Raw genomic sequence first — 20,623 nt, 5'->3', positions numbered from 1 at the left:
CTTGCCTCTCCCCACCCGCCCCTGCAGCAGCCCAGGCATACCCCATCCTACCCTCCCCTCTCCTTGCCTCTCCCCACCCGCCCTGTCACATCCTGGCACAGGGACCTTATCCTATTTGTCTTTGCAGGACCCAGCTCAGGAGGCACTTGAATGTTAGCAAGCTGAATCGTTGGTCCGACACCCCCGTGGCTCCCCATCCGAGGCCACCTCACGACTATCCATGGGGTCCTAACCCACCACCTGGAGAAGGCTCCACCAAGGGGCAACCCAGCATACCCACTCCCAGGGTGGAAGGCCTCCAGACCAGGAGTCAGGAGTCTATTCTCCTCCTGTTTCTGTCAGCTGTGTGACCTTGGGGAAATAAGTTAGCCTCTCTGAGTCTCGGTCCCCAGATCAGTAAAACAAAGGAGTTGGACAGGATTAGGGGTTCATATGGTCACACCTTCATTCTATTTCTAGATTTCTAGGTTTTTCTTAAGCTTTCAGTACTTCCCACTTCCCTATTAGAATCTAATGTCCAGCAGGATCTGATGTGGCATTAAATTATGCAGTTGTCCTCACATTAATATATCAAAGCCCCAGGGTGCTCTGCCCCTAGGTAATGACCTGTGTCCTGAGCTACTCTGTCATCCCAGGGCCTCGGCTCCAACCCCACCAGGGAAAAGCAGCTCTCCACCATTCAGCACCCCTTCCATCTGTGGCAGGACCTGTGGATCCCCTCACTCTCCAGAGGAAACGGAGGTTCACACAGCTGTCTCCCAGAGGAAGAGCATCAGGCCTGGAAGCCCATCTCCTGACCCTGAGCTGGCCACACTGTTCCCCCCTTCTCCTGCTCTGTCCACTGAAGAGACGGAGACACCCAGCTGTCCCTGAGGGCCAAGCCCCATGTCCTCTGACCACAAAACAGGCCAGCTCCTCAGCCGGCCTAGAGATAAAGCTCAGCCGACTTTCTAGAACACTCTGAGCCTTTCCCTGGGCCCGGGAGCCACCAGACAGCAAGCTGAGCATGGAGGGCCAGCGTCAGCCAGCAGGGAACTGGGCCAGGGCGGAAAGGCATGGCCACCTGCCTGTCTCCATCTCCCAGGCCGAGTGCAGCCCCTTACCTGGGGGGATAGCATCACGGGTGCTCATGCCCTGGGTGGAGAAGGTGCCTGGGAGGTTGTCCAGAGGCAGCAGCTACTTCCGGGCCGTGAGCACAGTCCTTGGGGATCCAGAAGGCGGCAGCCTGTAACATCCAGGGTCCTACGGTAGGGAGCGGCAGAGCGATGTCAGTACAACTAACAAACACTTTTTATTTATTTTTTTTATTTTTTATTTTTTTTAAAGATTTTATTTATTTGACAGAGAGAGAGAGAGAGAGAGACAGCGAGAGGGAACACAAGCAGGGGGAGTGGGAGAGGGAGAAGCAGGCTTCCCGCCGAGCAGGGAGCCCGATGTGGGACTCGATCCCAGGACCCTGAGATCATGACCTGAGCTGAAGGTAGACGCTTAACGACTGAGCCACCCAGGCGCCCTAACAAACACTTTTTAAATGACTTTGCAGGAAGCCCTTCAGGAGCCCAAGTATTCTTGGAGTGAGGAAATCTGCTGCTGGATCAAAGGACACCTCTTTTCTGACACCCTGCCTCTCCGAGACGCTACAAGTTTTGCAGGTGCCAAGGCTGTACCACGTGAGCAGACCTATAGATGAAGAGTGTCACCAAGCCCACTAAGCTGGCTTCACCTGTGGCTTTGACAAGGACACCTTAGGGTCTCCAGGGAAGGTGGAACTGATCAAGGCGGAGTCTGACACCTTCTTTCTCCTTTAGTTTCTATTTTCTTCAAAATCCCATTTCCTCTGCCTGCTGCCCCGGAAGCTCCTGACGAATGTCGAGCTTTGTGACTCTGCTTATCACTCGGGTATGTGGCAGGGTCTCTCCCCAGAAACCAGCTCTCTAGTTTTCTCTCGGATGTGCCAAGCTCTATCTGCATGAAGTTCTTGGCCCACATGCCAACCAAGCCATACACTTCTGACCCTGTCAGAGAGTCATTTCATCATCCTGTGGCCAACTGCTTGATCACGTCAAGCCTCTTCTTGATCCCCCTTAAACCTCTGGAGTCAGTCATCTGCTCTTGCTCGGGACCTAACTTCATTCTCTTTCCATGTGACAAGGGTCTCACCACAGACTCTACAACTTCACACAGTTTTATAGTCTTTGTTGAGACAAAGGTGACCCATTTTCACCCTGACAGATGGGAGGTGGATGGCCAGAGCCAATCAGTGACAAAATCAGGGGTAAAGGCCACATCTCCCAATCTCTACTCTGGAGTAGCTCCCTTGAGATATCATCTGGGGACAGGGCAAGATGCAGTGCCAACTTCCTTTTGCTGAGCAGCAAATCCCAACTCAGAAACTGAGAAAACCTGCCTTCTGTCTGGAAGCCAGCCTGCCACCATCCCCACCCCAGCCCCAGAAGGCAGAGCAGCTCCTAGCAACACTTCTAGCCCCAACAGAGGTTCCAGCACAGCCTTTCCCCGGTCTCTCTACTTATGTCCTCAAGCACTCAGGTTCTCTGTCCGAGGAGAATTTTCCTCACAACTCCCTATGTGCTGACTCCTAGGATAAGTATTTGGCCACAAGGGAATGTCGGTGAGACACAGTACTTCTACCAAGCAAGGTGGAGGAAGACTACTCCCCAGGTCTCAACACCCCGCCCCTCACCCCAGTGAGCTGGCAAAGAGACTCAAGAGATTGGCAAGGCAGCTGCCAGCAAAGCCCAGCAGGAATGTTCCAGGCAGGGACACACCATCCACAGCTGAATTAAAGCAAACAAGCTAGAGTCCAGGCTTTGTGGATAGTGAGAGCTGCAGGCCCCATAGACTCCTGCTACCATATCTAACCAGAGCATTGGCTTTCTATGCGAATTATATGCAGAGAAGTGATACTTAGCTACAGCTCTTGTTCTCAACTGTGGCTGCTGATCAGAATCACCTGGGAACTGATAAAAATGACAGATTCCAAGGCCCCACCTCCGGCCCCTACTGAATCAGAGTCTTCTAGAGAGCAAGCCACGGGGATCTGTTTGGTTTCTTTTTCTTAGCTTGCCAGGGCAACCCAGCAGGCAGACCCCCTCTTGGGCCTGCTCCTGACTGTGTCAACACGTTTGACCCCTCAGGCAGGCCCTCAGGGTCTGTGTGCAGGACCTCCCAGGCACTTGCCCAAGGGGAGGTGGCCACAGCTGCAAATGGACGAACAACCACGTCTTATGTCCTATGTGAGAACAACGGGCGGCACCTCCCCAGGGATATCATGGAGGCCCACGACCTGGTAGGAACTTAAAAATCCATGTACAAACTCTAAAAACCAAGATCAGAAATTCCAGCCCCAGTGTGGATAGAACTTTGGGGTTTAGAATCAGCCGGACTTAGCACCTGACCCCCAAGACACAATCCACTGAGCCCCCATTTGCACCTGGCACTGTTCTGTTCTGGGCACCGAGGAGTGACTGTTCCCTATTGGAACAGCCGACCCCTGACCTAAAGGGCTAATAGCCAGTGGGTTCTGGAGACCAGGATTCTGTCCTCAGTCCCTGAGGCTCTGCCCAAGGTAGCTGGCTCCTCCACCCTTGGCCTCGGTTTTCCAGCTTCGGGAGTGGAGTGGCCCAAGGTAACTGACCGCCGTCCAGTCCTTCCACTAAAGCTGACATGGCGACTGGCACCACGGGAATGAAAAAGGTGACGGAAGGGACTCAGGTTTCAAGTGGAAAGGAAATAAAGCTAGAACTGGCCCAGTAAAGAACGTCAGCCCCAGGGACAAGATCCCAGTCACCCCTGTGGCCGCAGAGAGGTCCTGGAGGGGATGGGCCCCCGATCCCGAGATGCAGCCCCACCTGCCCCCCCTCCCAGGGGCTGCCACACATGTAGCGTCCCTCGTGGGGCCATGACACTACCCACTCCTCCTTTTAGAGGCCTCCGAGGACATGGGTTCCAAAAAGTCAGAGTTTGCGCCTCCTCAGACGAGCTGGGTGGGAACAGTGGTGCCATGTCAAGATGGGTAGAGAAGGGGAATGGGGCAAAGATGGCAGAGTGAACAAACCTAGGTTTTGAGCCCAAAAATGTCCCCCACCAAAACATTCTCTCTCTGAAGAGAGGCCTCAGATGGGCACCCTTCCCACTTGCCCCACTCATATTAACTCTAATTCCTCTGAGCTTTGGTTTCTTCATCTGAAAAAAATGTCCTATCCAAGGGTTTGGTCGGGATTAAGTGAAGTGTGAAAAGAATTCAGCACCTTTGCTGGTAGATAGTAAGATCAGGTGCAGACTCTTCCTCTCCCTGCGCCCGCCCACACGCCATCTTTAAAGTTATGATGGGCCAGCCCTCCGTCCCTATAAGACAGACCGGGTGACATGGGTGCCCCTTATGTAGAGGAGACAGACATGTCCATAGAGTCAGAGGCTCAAACCGGCCGGGCCGGGCCCTCCTGCAGTTCTCACCTGGGATGCTGTGCTGTGAAGTGAACGCCCACTGTGACACCAGGCAGAGCGCAGGGGGTCCTGGGCGGAGACGGGCACAGGGGAGACCCGCAGAGCTGTCTGACTAGGCGGCTGGAGACCCACCACAGGAGAGCATCATCCTCGCTGGGCCTGGAAGGAAGCAGAGTCTAGATGGCGAGGGAAACAGGAAAGGCCTCACAGGCTGAGAAAACAGTCTGAGTAGAGGCATGGAGGAACAAACAGGCTGTGAGGTTGGGGTTTGGCAGAAGGACCTGAGGCTGAGAAGGCGGAGAGCCGGTGTGGGGAGGGAAGGGAACTCTAAAGAGCTTTTGAAGAGAGGAAATGACATTATCTGACTCCTGAGGCTGGTAGTCCCAGGAGCCATCTCCACCAAAACCAGGAGACTGATCCCCACACCCACCAGGCCCCCCAGGAGAGGCACCCAAGGCCCCCTACTCAGGCTCCTGGCTCCAAACAGAGCTTAAATAAAACTTTTTCTCAACCAGAGGCCTTCCCATGTCTTCTAGACCAATGATTCTCATATCAGAATTCCTGGGAGGTGGGGGGCTATTTTGAATGTCACAGCCCTAGACATAGAGGCAGCTCTCTCCTTCCTCCCTCAACACACACACACTGAACTATTGCAAATGGAAGGCCACCTTCCTCAGCTGTGATGGGAATAAAAATGGTCGAGAAGTTTTGCTTTGGGCTTCAAGTGGGGCACACGGGCCGGCAGTGCCAACTTCCTTTTGCTGAGCAGTGACTGGCACACGGGCCGGCAGGAAGACAGTTCACAGATGACATGCCCCCCCCAACCATAAGTGCCCCCTTCCGGAGCCCCTTCACCAGCTCTGGAGCTACACCCACTGACTGCAGATGCCACCTCCCTGCCACAATAGGATCAGGTGGGGTCAATGCTCCTGGAAACTTCTGTGCTCCAGACAGCAGGATGTGCTTCAGCTAGCAGGGCTATGGGACTGTAAAGAAATACAAAGTGCCAAACACAGTACCTGGCACACAGTAAGAGCTCCATGACTGCTTGCAGCACGCATGAATGAAGAAATCAAAATTATAACCCCAAATGTCAAAATTATAGACAGTCTTGTTGAGAAGAAACAAGGGATGGGAACTAACATTTCTTAGTTCCATGCTGCTTTGCACCAGGCATGGTGCTAGGTGCGGCCACATATCATGCCGTTTAGCTTTTGAAATAGAGCAACAAGGCAGATGTTATTGTCCTCATTTTATGCCTAAGAAGACTGGGGCTTAGGGAGGTTAAGTAGCTGGATGGAGGCCACCGAGCTGGCCAGTGGAGGCATCGGGGCTGACGTTCTCTGCTGCTAGAAGCAGAAGAACACAGTACTGCACAGTGGACAACAGCCCTGCATTAAATTCCACCGCCTACCGGCTGCGAGACTTCACACACAACACGTTACTAGACCTGAGCTTCCGTTTAACTGCAAAAGGGAAATAATAATGCCTTTCTCACAAGGTTACTGAGCATATTCAACAAAATACGAAAAGCATCTCAAATCATCTGGTCCCTAAGCAAGAACTCAACAAATGGGGGCTATTAATATTATTAATAACGATCTTAGTGTATGTGTTAAGATGTGCGAGAAGAGGGAAAATATCCTTTTTGAAAGCTTTTGGGGCAAGAAGCTCCAGAGGCCTGGTTGAGGCTGGGTGGCAGAATGAGGTGCCACCTGGCAGATGACCTTCATTGCGGAAGTTTTCCGGGGCAAGCAGGAGGCAGCCGACAGGCTGGGGCAGGACCCTTAGAAGAGCAGCTCAAGTATCACCTTGCTGGGAAATGCTCCAAGAGAGCCCTTCTTACCAGAACAGAGTCTGTTAAGGAGGCAGTTAGCACCTGCATCTTAATGACTTTCCGGGACAGGGTGGATCTCATGGTCAAGAGCCCAAAGCAAAACTTCTCGACCATTTTTATTCCCATCACAGCTGAGGAAGGTGGCCTTCCATTTGCAATAGTTCAGTGTGTGTGTGTTGAGGGAGGAAGGAGAGAGCTGCCTCTATGTCTAGGGCTGTGACATTCAAAATAGCCCCCCACCTCCCAGGAATTCTGATATGAGAATCATTGGTCTAGAAGACATGGGAAGGCCTCTGGTTGAGAAAAAGTTTTATTTAAGCTCTGTTTGGAAAACAATGACAGTAAGTGACCAGCACAGCTGCCTTGTGTGATTGTTCAGGTTGGGCACTGCACAAGGCATCATAATTAAAGAGACATCATTCACACTGCAGACACTACAGATTTTCACATTTACTGCCCTTCTCTGACGAATAGAAGTAAAGTGCCTTGATAAAGAGGTGTCTTTTTCTAACTCACACCAAGGCACTGGATGAGCAGTGGTGGCCATACTGAAAAGGGTATGTGACATATCCATAAATTTCCAAAATTCAAAATCTTCTGAGCCTGCCCCGCTTTTGTGTATCATCTTGATGCAAATATAAATTAGAAATCAGAACATGTGCTAGTAATTCAACAAAGCTTCACATGGTGGGGATAAGAGGAGCCTTCAACTGCTTCCTCTGTCTCTGACTTTTCAGCTGTAAGAGACCCTGAAGGTTAGCTAGTCTTCTGGCTGGTAACTGAGGGGTTAATGTGGGGCCTGGAGAGGCTACAGGACATACCCAGGGCCTTCAAGAGCCAAAGTGTACCGTGGGGGCCATACCCCTGGCCACCGGCTGGCAGGGTCCTCAGCTCCCTCCTCCTCCCCTCCCACCCAGGCCTCCCCCAAATGGGCACCTCAGCAGTGGGCCTGGCAGTGCCTCAGACTGCAGGGCCTGGTCAAAGCCATGACAGTGCGTTCCCGGGGACCACGTTTCCTGGTGGGGCTAGGTGCCATTGTGTCAATCCTGCCTGAAATCACACAGCCACTGGCCGGCCCTTGGAAGTCTTCTGCTGCATCCACCCTGACATTTACACCATCAAGGGCTCAGTTGTCCAAGAGCTTGATCCTAGTCCTGGAGTCTGAGACACAGAGAGGCCCGGTCCACTGTCCCAGGAAGGCTTTCTGCATGGTTTCCCTGCTTGGGGACCCCTGCCCAGGAGCTGGAGCTCTGGTCGTCAAACTGCACTCTGTGAGCACTCTACAGGTGCGAGAGGACCAGAGGGGCTGAGAAGAAAGAAACACCTCTTCCAATCAGCATTTCAGCAAACTTGTGCTGGCCGTGCCTAGCATCTACATGCCTGTCCCATTCCAGGCCAGGAAATGGCTCTTGACAAAGGTCTCCCTGTAAGAAGCTCAGCAGGCTTCAGACCACCAGCTCTGTCCTTTCCCAATGGCCCCAGGAGAAAGCTGACTCTGCCTGACCAAAAGCTAGAATCTTCCATGTGCCTCCCCAGGACATATGCCGGGTTTTGCCTGGAAAACAGAAGGGCTTCTGTGGAGGGCCATTTCTTCTGTCCTTATTTTATTGAAGGGAAAGCCAAGGCCCAGGAAGGGATGCAAGGAGGGCCAAAATCCAGAGGTTCTGAAGCATAGACCCAGTGGAAATCTCAGACCTCCAGACGGGAGCCCGGGACTGCTGCTCCAAGATCAATGGAAAAGGAATAACATAGATGAGTGACTGTCCCCTAAGAAAGAAAATGGGGCCTAGGGACAGAGAGGCCTGGAGGGCAGAGAGGAAAATGGAGGTCGGAAAACAGCACGATGAGGGGGCTGAGCAGGGAGACCAAGGGGAAAAGGGGCCTCCCCAAGAAGGAGGAAAGTCAGGAGGAAGGAAGGCAAGACAGACCCTGACCCCCTGCTGATCAAGGAAATGCAAATTAGTCAGACCGCTGTCGCTGTCGCCAGTCAGCAAAGGAGGAGTCTGCCCTCCTTTGCTGACTGGCGAAGTCTGCAAAGATTGCCAAAAATGAGGACTCTGGACGACACCAAGTGTTGGTGAGACGCAGAGCAGCCGGGCCTTCGACACAGGGCTGGCGAGGGGAACGTGGGCACGGCCACAGGGGAAAGTGGTCTGGCTCATCTACTAAAGTTAAAGACATGCAAGCCCTATGCCCAGCAAGACCGCTCCTAGGCGTCTACCCTCGAGAAAACCTTGCATGCTGTGAACCAAGACAAAAGTACAAGAATGTTCACAGCAGCTCTGTTGGCAATGGCCCAAATCCGGAAATAATCCCAATGCCCAACAGGAAACTGGAGAAAAAGTTATGGGTATTCATGCCATGGAATATTCCACAGCAATGAAAATGAACAAAACCACTCAACACCACTGCACTCAGCACCATGGGTGACTTGGCAGTGCAATGTTTACTGAGAGAAGCCAGGCACAGAAGACTCCAAAGGCCGCCATTCTGTTTGTATGAATTTCAAAGACAAAATTCAACAGCTTAGACATGCACACAAAGATGGTAAAACTTTACGGAAAAGCCAGGGGAAATGAGGAGTGTGGTCAGCCCTGGGGGGCAGGGAGGCGGCTGTGACAAGAAGGGTCCGGGGAGGGAGGCACCTGGGGGCTGCCCTAGAGGGCATCTCTTTCCTGCCCTGGGCAGTGGGGGCTACACATTGACTTTAAAATTCTACTTTGAACAGTTGGTAAGTTTTATACATCTTTCTGTCGGCAAGAGGTTGAGTATAAAACAAGTAATAAACTTCTCATCATGCCGGTGAGCTGAGTCAGGTTCCTTTGAGGTGGCGCTGGGGGCAATGCGTGACCTTGAAGTAGGTCCCTCCTGAGCTCAGCGTGACACCTCCCCATCACTTGCTCCCACAACATTCCCTTTCCTTCAAGTCCACTAGGCCAAGGCTACAGGGGCTGAGCTGGCCAGCCTGGGGTTAGAAAGGACCTGCCCGGCTACACCCCTGCACGGCCCGCCTGGGTGGGGCTGGGCACCACTGTGCTCCAGGACTCTCCGCAGCGATGCCCCCACCCAGCACAGGCCCTAGAGTCCCTTCCAGGGCTCTGGAGGAAACATCAGCCCTTCGAGGTCCCCAACCAATGTGAGCCCTTGTCCTGGAGAGGTGGTTCACAAAACCCTTGTCTCAGGAGGTCAAAATCTGCTCTGGAAAGGAACACGATCATCTCCGCTATAATAATAATGGCACCACCAAAAGTAACTTCCGTTGAGCTCAGGGACCAACACACTCCTCTCTCTCCTTACCATCTCTACCCTTCACGAGCAGCCCCAAGGGAAACGTCACTTAACCCCCACTTCACAGGCAAGGAAACCGAGGCTCAGAATGAAAAGAGACTAAGTCCACACAGCCAGGAAGAGGTGGAGGCTGAATTCAAACCCAGACGCAGGAGTGCAGGGGGTGGGAGCACCCAGGCCTCGCAGCAGGCGGAGCGGCCTTTGAATCCTGCTTCTTCCAGCCTGTCCGAGGCCTGCGCCCCAGCGCCCCTAACACAGAGCCTTCCTCATCCCTCGGCACCCCCAGGGAGTGGAGCTTAGCCCCAAACAGGGAGCTCCGCCGGAGGCCATGGCCAGGAGGAGAGGGCAACCCCCCTCCTCAGCTCGCAGCCTCAGAGAGCAGCAGGCTCCAGAGAGAGGAAGGGGACCGCCCCACAGTCCCACAGCCTCCATCCCTCGGAGCCCTTTGTCCTTGCTTCAGATCAGCTCCTCCATACCCCTCCGAGGACTCCAGGCAGGCTGGCCCTCCTCCCATTCCCTTCCCCCCTGCACATCCCCCTCACCTCTCTGTCCAGAGGCCAACCCCTGTCACTGGAGGAATCCAGGCTCTGGCGTCTCTCTGCGGACCATGCGGCCCATGGGCCCGGATGGGCAAGGACGAGGCGGCCCCGGGCCTGACCAGCCCCAGGCTGTTGAACAGGCCCCTGGCCCTGCTGCGAGTGTGCTGCTGGCCTCTGCCAGGCTCTCCTTGCATAAACAAGGCTGCATAGCAACCACTGCTCGGAAGGAGCCCATAGCTCCTGCAGGAGGGACAGAGGGAGCCAGGAGACATTTCCCCTTGGCCTCACTTCCTCTGGGGCCCCGCCAGGCGCGGGGCACTCCCAAGTGGCCAACCGGTCCTGTGCGGCTGCCGGTGAGAGCCAGCTGGGCCCCACTGCGTGGTGCCCACAGCAAGGGAGTGCGTGGCGAGCTTGGGGCAGGCATGCCGTTGGCCCTGAACCCCTGGCTTTGCTGCAGGGGCCTGTGAGCCCAATTCTGCTTTAGCTCTCCAGCTGTTTCTAGATGCAGAGGGGCAGGGAGTGTGAGCACCCAGGCCTTGGCACTAGGCAGAGCTGGCTTTGAATCCTGATCGAGCTTCTTCCAGCTGTGACCTCTGGCCAGTCCTTAACCTTTCCCAACTTCTGTTTCCTCATCTATAAAATGGGGATAACAACACTGACTTGATAGGGTAGCTGTAAGGATTAAATAGGGCAGGTAATGGGCTTGTGATTACATCCAGCCTGTCATTAGGCCCCGCATCTCTGGTAGTACACATCCCCAGCAGAAACACATGCATAGCGAGAAGCCTGGGGCCTTCTCCCCAGCCCGATTTCACCATCCCAGCTTTTGGAAAATGTGAACACTAATAGCCCACATGTGCTTCCTCGCTGAGCCCAGGCCCTTGGCAGAAACACCAGGCTGACATTGTGATAACTGCTCCCAATCCTCACACCACCCCCTTCTAACCCTTGCCATCCAAGGGGCACAAGGTGGGGGCAGTGGGAGCCAGGGGCCTCACTGATTTTACACAGCCTTGCAAAGAGCCATTCACCCAAAGACACTACGAAGTTTTCTAGGCAGATGCCCCAAGCTGGTTACAGGGGAACAGGCAGGCATACATAATACAGAGCAGGGAAAGCCAGTGGGAGGCTGGCCACACATCCAGGAGGCCTGGCCAACTGAATCACACGTGCCCAGGACTTACTGATTGAACCCTCTCTGGGCCTTTCTAGCACCTTCCTGGGTTCTCTCCTCTTCTCTGAGACATCACTGAGAGCAGGCCCGTGGAGCCTCTCCTGTGGAAGGAGCAGCAACCACGCTCCACGAGGGGACCAGGAGGGCCAGCCCATAAGCACTGAGAAGATCCCCCCCATGGCAGGCACCGGCCCCGGGACCAGAACCCCACAAGCCCACTGGGCTCCACAGGGAGGCTGCCACCCTCCATCGCTCCTCAGGTCGCAAGCCGGCAAGGTGAACTGAGCTCCTGAGCTCCCTTTAACAGAGGCCCCAGGAAGGAGGCACTTCCTCCAAGCCAGGACCAGTGGCAGTAGGAGCAGGAAGAGGCTTCCATGCGTTTTGCACTGGCCTCCCCCAGCGAGGTCGGCACGAAGAAACCTGAGGTTACAAATGGGGAAACTGAGGCCCAGCAAGGTGAGCCCTTGCCCAAGTCTCATAGCTTATCAGTGAGAGTGAATCATCAGTGGCAACGCCAGACAGCGCGGGGACAGGATGAGGCCAGCCTTCGTGTCCCTGAGCTCTGCTGGGAGAGGGCATGCGTGCACCGCCCACCAACCCCATCCTTCCATCACAGCCCGAGTCAGAGCTTCGAAAATACAGATCCGATGATCGCTCCCCAGCCGGACACCCCTCGTGGCTCCCAGTGTCTTCGGGTAAAGGCCACACTTGGCACCACATCCGACAAGTCCCTCCAGCCCGCCCCCCCCCCACCCCACCCCCGTCCTCCTTCAGCCCCATCTCTCCCTGTGCCTCCCTGCTCATGCCCTGACCCTGCTGGACGGTGGAGCGTAATGCATCTCCAGAGGGCCTCCTGCGCCACAGTCTCTGCCAGATGCTAGAAACACAGGAAAGACGACCGTTTGCCCTTAGGAGCCGAGTAATGGAGAGAGACCCCCCCAAACTCCCTGTGCATTCCTGCATTACCTACAATAAGGCAGGGACATTTCGTGCAGCCCTTGAGAGGCGGGGCTCTGGGGGCAGACTGGATCTGATCCCAGCCACTGCACGACCTCGGGCAAGACACAAGCTGTTGGAGGCCTGGTTCCCCCACGTGCCAAGCAGGGAGAAGCTCAGCTCTCCCCACCTCCCCGGGTGTTTGACCCTCGGAAAGCACTCGGAGCTCTGCTGGGCGGGGTAGGGCAGGCATTCGGTGAGTCACATGCTCCCTGCTTGGGGACCACATGACCAGAGTGAGCTTGGGGCCATGAGGTGTGGTATCAGCCTGAAGCCTGAAGGCTAAAGAGCTGGCCAGGTGCCAGCATGGGTGGAAGCCCCGGAAGCTGAAGCTGCTGAACTCCAGCCCGGGGCCCCAGGAGCCGGGAGAGTTGCCCAGATAGGAGAGCGGGGAGCCTAGGGGCAGGCTGCCATCTGGAAGCTTTCTGGTCACTCATCTGAAGAGATCCCAGAAGGGAGGGACTTGAATCTCCTGCCTCACCAATTTGTTGATTTCTTTTGTCATCCTAAATATTTTCAGATCGAATTTTGTCTTCTTTCTTAAAGAAGCCCCCACGTTGTTTAAGCTTCAAGCCCTACAAAGCCTGGATCAGCCCCTGACAGAAGGGTGCCCAGGGCACAGGCAGAGGAATTCCTGGGGATGGCAGCCTGCGGGGCACAGGCGAAGGCAGTGAGGGAGAAGAGACCAGGTTCAACGTCATCCAAGCCACCTGAAAGACCCCAAACATGTGGCTCTCAGGCCCCTGGGTGTCTGCCTAATAGCTCCCCCTGCATAGCACCACACACATGCATGAGCCCACATGCCCACACATGCATGCACCCACACATACACACTTGCATATACACACACGCACTCATACACACGTGCATATACACATGCATAGACCCACACATGCAGACACACGTGCATATACACATGCACTCATACACACATGCATATACACATGCATAGACCCACACATGCAGACACACGTGCATATACACACGCACTCATACACACGTGCATATACACATGCATAGACCCACACATGCAGACACGCGTGCATATACACACGCACTCATACACACATGCATATACACATGTGCACGCACACGCCCCCACACACGTACATGTACACACACATGCATATACACACTCATACACACATTCACATGCACATATACACACATGCACATGCACGCACACACACACATTCACACACCCATGCTTGTGTGCCTGGTGAATCCCTACACATCTTTCAAGACACAGTTTGTTAGGGGCTGAACTGTGTTTCCTAAAAATTCATATGTTGAAGTTTCAGGTCCCGATAACCCAGAATGGGACCTTATTTGGAAATAAGTTCTTGCAGATGTAACTGGCTCCGTTAAGAGGAGGTCCTGCTGGAGTCGGGTGGGCCCCTAATCCAATATGACTGGTGCCCTTATCAAAAGGGGAAATTTTTTTTATTTAAATTTAATTAACATAAAGTGTATTATTAGTTTCAGAGGTAGGGTTCAGTGATTCATCAATCTTATATAACACCCAGTGCTCATTACATCACATACCCTCCTCAATGCCCATCATCCAGTTAGCCCATCCCCCTACCCCTCTCCCCTCCAGCAACCCTCAGTTTGTTTCCTATGATTAAGAGTCTCTTATGGTTTGTTTCCCTCTCTGGTTTCATCTAAACAGGGGAAATTTGAACATGTGAGCGCACACGCACACACATGGAGAATGCTGTGGGAAGACTGGAGTTAGGCTGCCACAGCCAAGCTACCAAAGCTGGGAGCAAGGCCTGGATCATCCTTCCCTAGCACCTTCAGAGGGAGCGTGGCCCTGCCAACAGGGTTGACTTTGGACTTGTGGGCTTCAGCACTATAAGCCAATAAATTTCTGTGGTCCTAAGCCACCCAGTGTGTGGTACATTTTACAGCAGACCTAGGAAACTGATACAGAACTCAAGCATCCTCTCCTGGAGAAGCTCCCTGCTCCTTCCAGTAGGAGTCTGAGTGCAGGCTATTTCCCACTCCCCCCACAACCCAGCCTCTCTCCCTCCCCTTCACTCTGCTCTGTGCCCACCTCTCCAGGCTACATTAACAGGCCCCCTGCCTTCTGGCTCCCTTGGGTTTGGCCAGTGGAAGACAGAGGAGAGAGGCCAGGATTCTATTCCCCTGTGCAGTCCTGCTGGGCTGGCTGCACCCCTCACCTGAAGGTCATGGCTTGTCACACAAAGGTCAAGGTCACGGCTCCTGACAGGCAGCCCTCTGTGTTTCCGAGGTCCTATAACTACTCCCCTTCAAGCCTAGGAGGGATGGTGGGGGTGCCCAGCATGACCAGCCAGCCTCAGTGCTTCCCCCATGATTTCTCCACATCCTGCCCACACCTGGATAAACCCCTCCCATGAAATTTGCCTCCAATCACCCAATGTGAGTATGAGGCTGTCTCCGCCAGTCCCTAAGTTCCCTGTCATCTCACTAATTCTCAGGTGAGCCTGATGACTCCGTGTCTGTGTCCCCCACCGTTCTGTGAATCCCTGAACACAAGGACCATGAGTGATTATTTCTATACACCTGACACAGGGCACGAGGCTCAGCCTGCCCTAGAAGGCACTGAGTAAATACTTGAAATGATGAATTAAATGGACTGACCGTGCAGAATCACAAGCTGGTAGAAGGACTCTTGTACACACCAGGTAAGTAGTCCCCATCACATCCACAGAGGACAGCCCTTGAGCAAGCAGCTCAAGATCTCAAAAACTGATATCCTGAAACTTGAAACGCGTGATCCAGTGAATGGATGATGATTACATTTTGACTCTATTCCCTCAATGAAAATGTCCCTGAGGGTCCTCTTGGCCCTTATTGATTTGTAAAATGAATTAAACTGCTCTATTTCTAGCAATGGAAAAGACTGGATATCCTGAACACACTTCCCATTGCAAAATATCCAGATGTCTAGTTAAAATATGCAAATAAACCTCTAAATACATAACTGAGAAAAAGCCTTTCTCGAACCTCTTCCTCCCCCTATACATATACATATTGCCCCTGGCCAAGTCCCGCTCTCCTCTGGGGAGTCCTTCTTGATTCCACAGGATCTCCTCGGCTTCCCTAGCCCCACATGTCCCCGTCATAACTCCATTCAGCACAGCTGTGAGCTGTGATCGTCCACCTGGGCCACCCCTGCCCCAGCCAGCTGCATACACACACTAGGCCATGAGCTCCCTAGATCCTAGCACCAGCCAGAGTGCACAGTAGACACTCAGTTCATGTGATGGGAGTACCACAAACTCTGATGACATAGAGGACAGGGGACCGTTCCCTGCAACATTCACTGCTTTTCCCAGGAGCGGATATTGGAAATGTTATCTCCAGGCCACAGACCAGAGTCTGAGCACCACGCATTGTATGGAAGATGGGAAGGGGCGTCTGGGGTGACCTCTTGGCCGGCATTGCCCCATTAAAAACCAGCACTGTCTTAGCCACAAAGAGAGGTTAGCTCACATGTAGCAGGTGTGGCAAGGCCCTCCTGGGGGAGGCCCCAGGGAGGCGAATGCCCAGGCTGGGCCTTGGGTTCCCCCCTCTCAGGATAAAGCAAGTCCAGTCTACTGATGATTAGCATATGAACAAACCAAGGGTTTAAGACAAGGAGACAAGGGGGTTGGTCCCAGACCTGACACTGTCATCAACTTTACTGTGTGGCTTCTGGCAAGTCCCCATCCTCCCTGGGCTTCCAAACTGTCATTTGTGAAACAAGGGGATCAGGCACTGGATGACCTCCAGGTCCCTTCACACTGGATTCTATGTATCCTGGGTCCTCCCCCAGGTAGAGGAGAAGAGCTGGAAGTCTCCCCACCTCGCACATGACACACACACCCACACAAGGAAATAGAACAATGGAGGCAAGCTGGTACTGTTTCTGGACTGACACTTGGACTGACTCATCCTCCCAAAATATCACTCATGTTCCTTCTTACCCCAGCCCACCCCTCAGAGCCCAGATCGTGAGAGCCTGGGAGAGGCTGACTGCAGTGCAGGCTGGGTGCAGGTGCTCAGACACTGCCAAGGGCATTGAGAATGCGCCCCACTCAATCCGTATCTCCCTGTGGGCTGGCTCATCCCCTGGGAAGTTCCAGGGAAACTCCAAAATCATATAGGCAACCTGAATCACAGGGTCAAAGAGAGGACCAAGCCAAACCCTTCATATTACAGATGAGGGAAACTGAGGCCCAGAGGGTCTCAAAGGAAATCAGTGGTAGTGACAGGGCATGGACTGAAGCTTTCTGATTATGCTGCTTCTGGCCTAGCTGCCCCTCAGGGACTTCTCCAAGAAAAGCCAGCCCCTTACCCCACATGGGGTGTGCCTCTCCTTCCTTACCCCACAGAAGAGTGTTAGAGAAGTTCGCTGCCCCACAGCCATGGAAGGAACATGAAGGAGGACACATGTTCCTTCAATAATGGATGGATGGGTGGGTGGATGGATGGTTGGATGGATGGATGGGAAGGAGGAGGGAAGGGAGGGAGAAAAACTAGTATGTGAATAAATAAATGAAATGGAAGAATGAATATAAAGAAAGCGAGATGAGGGGTAGAAGGAAAGAAGGAATCAGTAAGTGAATGAATAATTCTGGAGCTAATAGAGAAAATGATTTGATACATTTTTATAAGAACATACAAACAAATCAGAAAATTTTTAAAATGGCCCCATGTTTCCAGTTTGTGAAAATTCATCACACGATATGTGTACATTTCTGTATGTTTGTTTTTCTTTTTAAGGCTCCACCCAGCAGGGTCCAGTGGGGAATGGAATTCCACGCCCCCCCCCCCCCCCGCCGCCTTGCCAATGATGCAAGGCATGGCAGTGTGAGGCAGGGCTCTGCTTTTGCTAGGATGGTGCCATGGGGCTCAGTAGGAAAAATTCATCCCCACCTAGATCTGTGGGCTACACCTAGATAGCCGAAAAGAAGGAGACTAAGTAGGATCTAGAGTCTCACCACCTAACACCCAAACGTCCAAGATACAACTGAAAATTACTCATCATACCAAGAACAAGGAAAATATCAACTTAAATGAGAAAAGCCAATCAGGGATGCAACACCAAAATGATACAGATGTTAGGACTATCTAACAAGGATTTGAGAGCAGCCATCATAAAATGCTTTGATGAACATGCTTGAAACACATGAAAAAGTAGAATGTCTCAGCAAGGAAATAGAAGATATAAAGAAGAACCAACTGGAAATTTTAGAATTGAAAAATACAACTGAAATAAACAACTCAATGTGACTATGACTATGACAGAGGACAGAATCAGTAAACTTGAAGAGAGAACAATAGAAACTACCCAATACATATAGCAGAGAGAAAACAGACTGACAAGAAAGGAACAGAACCTCAGGGACTTGCGAGACTATAACCAAATCTCTAACACTTGTACTATTGGAGTGGAGAGGAGAAAGAGTGTGGGGCTAAAAAAGTATTCAAAGAAATAATGCCTGAAAGCTTTCCAAATATAGTGAAAGACTTTAATCTACAGATTCAAGAATTGAGCAAATTCCAAATGGAATAAACCTAAAGAAATCCACTCCAGGACATATCACTATCAAAGTTCAAAAAACTAAAAACAAAGAAAAAAAAAAAAATCTTGAAAGAAAAAAGCTGTCAGCCCAAAATTCTATACCCAGCAAAAGTATCCTTCAGGAATGACACTGAAATCAAGACATCCTCAGACAAAAGAAACTAAGAGAATTTGTCACCATCAAGCCTACCCTAAAAGAATGGCTAAGGGAAGTTCTTCAAAAAGAATGGAAATAACAAAAGAAAGAAACTGGAGACATCAGGAACTAGGAAAGAACAAGGAAAAATATGGGTAAATGGCTATTCTCCCTGGAGCAGGGCAAACACACAGGGTTCAACAGAGTGTCCCAAAGCCTTAAAAATCCTCACACACAGCTCACACAATTGGACACCATCAAGGGACAAAGTGAAAGGGTATGTTTGAGGCACCTTAAGCCACTGGGTCAAGAAAACCACAAGCCTTACTACCAAATGCCAACTAATGTGTGTGTAAAGTTCTTTCGTTAAGACATTTTGAGGAGGGTTTTCTATTACTTGAAGCTGACAGATTCCTAAATAACAAGGCAACTTGCTTGCTGAGACTTTATATCCAAAGACTCTTGTGCTGAGAACAGAATGACTAAAATGGAAAGCCTTGACAAATCCTCCTCACCTAGGGTGACACCTAATTCAACCCATGTGAATACAAATCACATCTCTGGTGTGGACCTGTGTGGCATGGACAGTCTAATCAAAGAACCTACACCTAAAAGTTGCTGCCCTAGGAGAAAGGCAAGCAGGTGAGAGCTTGATCCCTTCTAGGGGCAGGCGCTGCTCCAGATTCTGAAGGGAAATGTTCAGTCTGCTTTCAGATCTGCTTCTCCTTATACACTGTGGGAAGGATATCAGCAAAACACACTCCATCCACAGGAATGAGAACATGACAGTGAGGCCATGACATCATATAAGGAACTGTGAAGACATAGAAAAAATGAACTCAGGGGGGGAATGTGAGGGCTCCATTGAGCCACTGAGGGGATAACAAGCTACAATAAATTGGGCTCAGCTGCACAGCTCCAGAGGTCAGGGTGCTACTTAACCGGATGTGCAGGAGGTTGCTCTTCCTGATACTCTAACAAATGGCTTCCCAGGAAGCAGTGAACTCTCTATCCTTAGGTATGTGTGAGGAGAAGTGAGACAGCATCCTTCCAGGATGCGTAATAGGGATCCAGCTTCCCCCTATCTGGTCTCCCATTCCCCAACCCCACTAAGAACATTTATAGCTCCGTGACTCCGAATGCAGGGGAAATGGGAGATGCAGCCCCCTGGATTTTGGATGAATTCTGTGTTTCGTTCCAGCTACATTCTGGAATGTAGAATGAATTTGAAATGTATAAGGAATTCCAGCCCAGCCATCCCCCAGTTGTGTTTTGTGGAACAAAGGTGAATACAAAAAAAAGAAAAAAAATTCCAGTAAAGGAAGTTTGGGAAACATGAACTCAAATAATGTTGAACTAGTTTCTTAACTAGACCATGTCTCAGGACCTTTCATATGTTCTATGTATTGTAATGCTCCAATAAGGGTTAGAGTATGAAGTGATTTCCAAATATATATGACCATAGACCCGTATGAAGCAATTTCTATATCTATGTGAACTTATACCTATTTGTTCATGAAATATTTCTTAGGACCAGAGTTTTGAAGAACACATGTTACAAAACAATGTTCTGATCTGTCTCAAAGTTTCCAGGGCAACTAGCCCAGAACTTGAGCCCAACTGAATAACAAATTTATAATTCAATACAAATCATATTTTACCTCTTGGGACCATCAAGACAAACAAGATCTCAAGAAAGTTGTTCAGATCAGTCAAGGTGTGTATCTCCCTTGCCAGCTGGTACCAGAACACCAATACATCCCTCCAGAAAACTCATCAGAAGCAGAAGAGGAGGAAAAACCCTTCAGAGAAAAAATACCTCAGAGCAGATATAAAAGAGAGACAGGACGTGTCTTCCTATCATCATAAAGTTGATCGAGGACCTCCCCCACAAACATCACCACCAATCTTTTCCCTAAAAACTCTAAACTACCACAAATGCAAGCTTTTTTGAGTAATCTCGGCCCCCTCCAGACCACGACTGACAGACACTTCCCCAAGCCTCCCACCCATTACCTGAGGTGCCAGGCTTCGGGGGCATTTTCAAAGGCGAGAAGCCCCAGGCCCTGTTCTGCAGTGTCCAGGCCTTGAGCAGTCAGCCAGGGCGCCCTGGGAGGGACAGAGGAGGAGGAGACACCCACATCCTCTCCGAAGAGACGAGCTCAGCGCCGGCCGGAGGGGGAGTCAGGCCTGCTGGTCTCTGGGCACCGGCTCTGTTTGATGAGGTTGGAAAGAAAAGACTCTTGTTTCTCACTGTTCCCCTGGGTGACAGTTACCATGGATATGAATCAATTTAGGGTGTCTGTCAGTTGCCAGTTGAATATAAAGAGCAAGCTCGCCCTGAACCACAGTCACGCAGGGACATATCCGGTGGACAGCCTGACGCAAGCTCAGGTCCGCTGATGGAGTGGAGGTCAGTGGGCAACTGCTCGGGGACAGCACCCCAGGTCCTGACAGGGCGCCCACACGTGCACACGGGCCCTCACGGAGAAGCACTGTGACATAGATGGGTACTGACTCCTTTTACCCCTCCTTAATAGGCAGGACACCCAGAATTCTAAAGGACACCCTCCCAGAATGCCGAAAGAAAATATCTAAAAACAAGCCCCTGGGAGTAGGCCCTGTAATGAGG

At 51.8% G+C, this 20,623-nt stretch overlaps 1 protein-coding gene across 1 annotated transcript in view; it reads right to left on the bottom strand.

The window, feature by feature from the left end:
• TOGARAM2 (TOG array regulator of axonemal microtubules 2) overlaps positions 1-20,205 on the bottom strand; it is a 59,177-nt gene extending 38,972 nt beyond the window's left edge. The window contains exons 1-3 of the mRNA XM_032391678.1: positions 20,008-20,205; positions 4,474-4,623; positions 1,104-1,242 (exon numbers count right to left, since the gene is read on the bottom strand). Coding sequence (XP_032247569.1) covers positions 1,104-1,131 — 28 coding nt within the window. The 5' untranslated portion in view covers positions 1,132-1,242; positions 4,474-4,623; positions 20,008-20,205. The remainder of the gene's footprint in view (positions 1-1,103; positions 1,243-4,473; positions 4,624-20,007) is intronic.
• Between the last annotated feature and the right edge of the window lie 418 nt (positions 20,206-20,623).

The sequence above is a fragment of the Phoca vitulina genome, unplaced genomic scaffold, assembly GCF_004348235.1.
Source record: "Phoca vitulina isolate PV1807 unplaced genomic scaffold, GSC_HSeal_1.0 scaffold63, whole genome shotgun sequence".
Taxonomy (NCBI): domain Eukaryota; kingdom Metazoa; phylum Chordata; class Mammalia; order Carnivora; family Phocidae; genus Phoca; species Phoca vitulina.
This window is presented reverse-complemented; position numbering and strand designations above follow the sequence as displayed.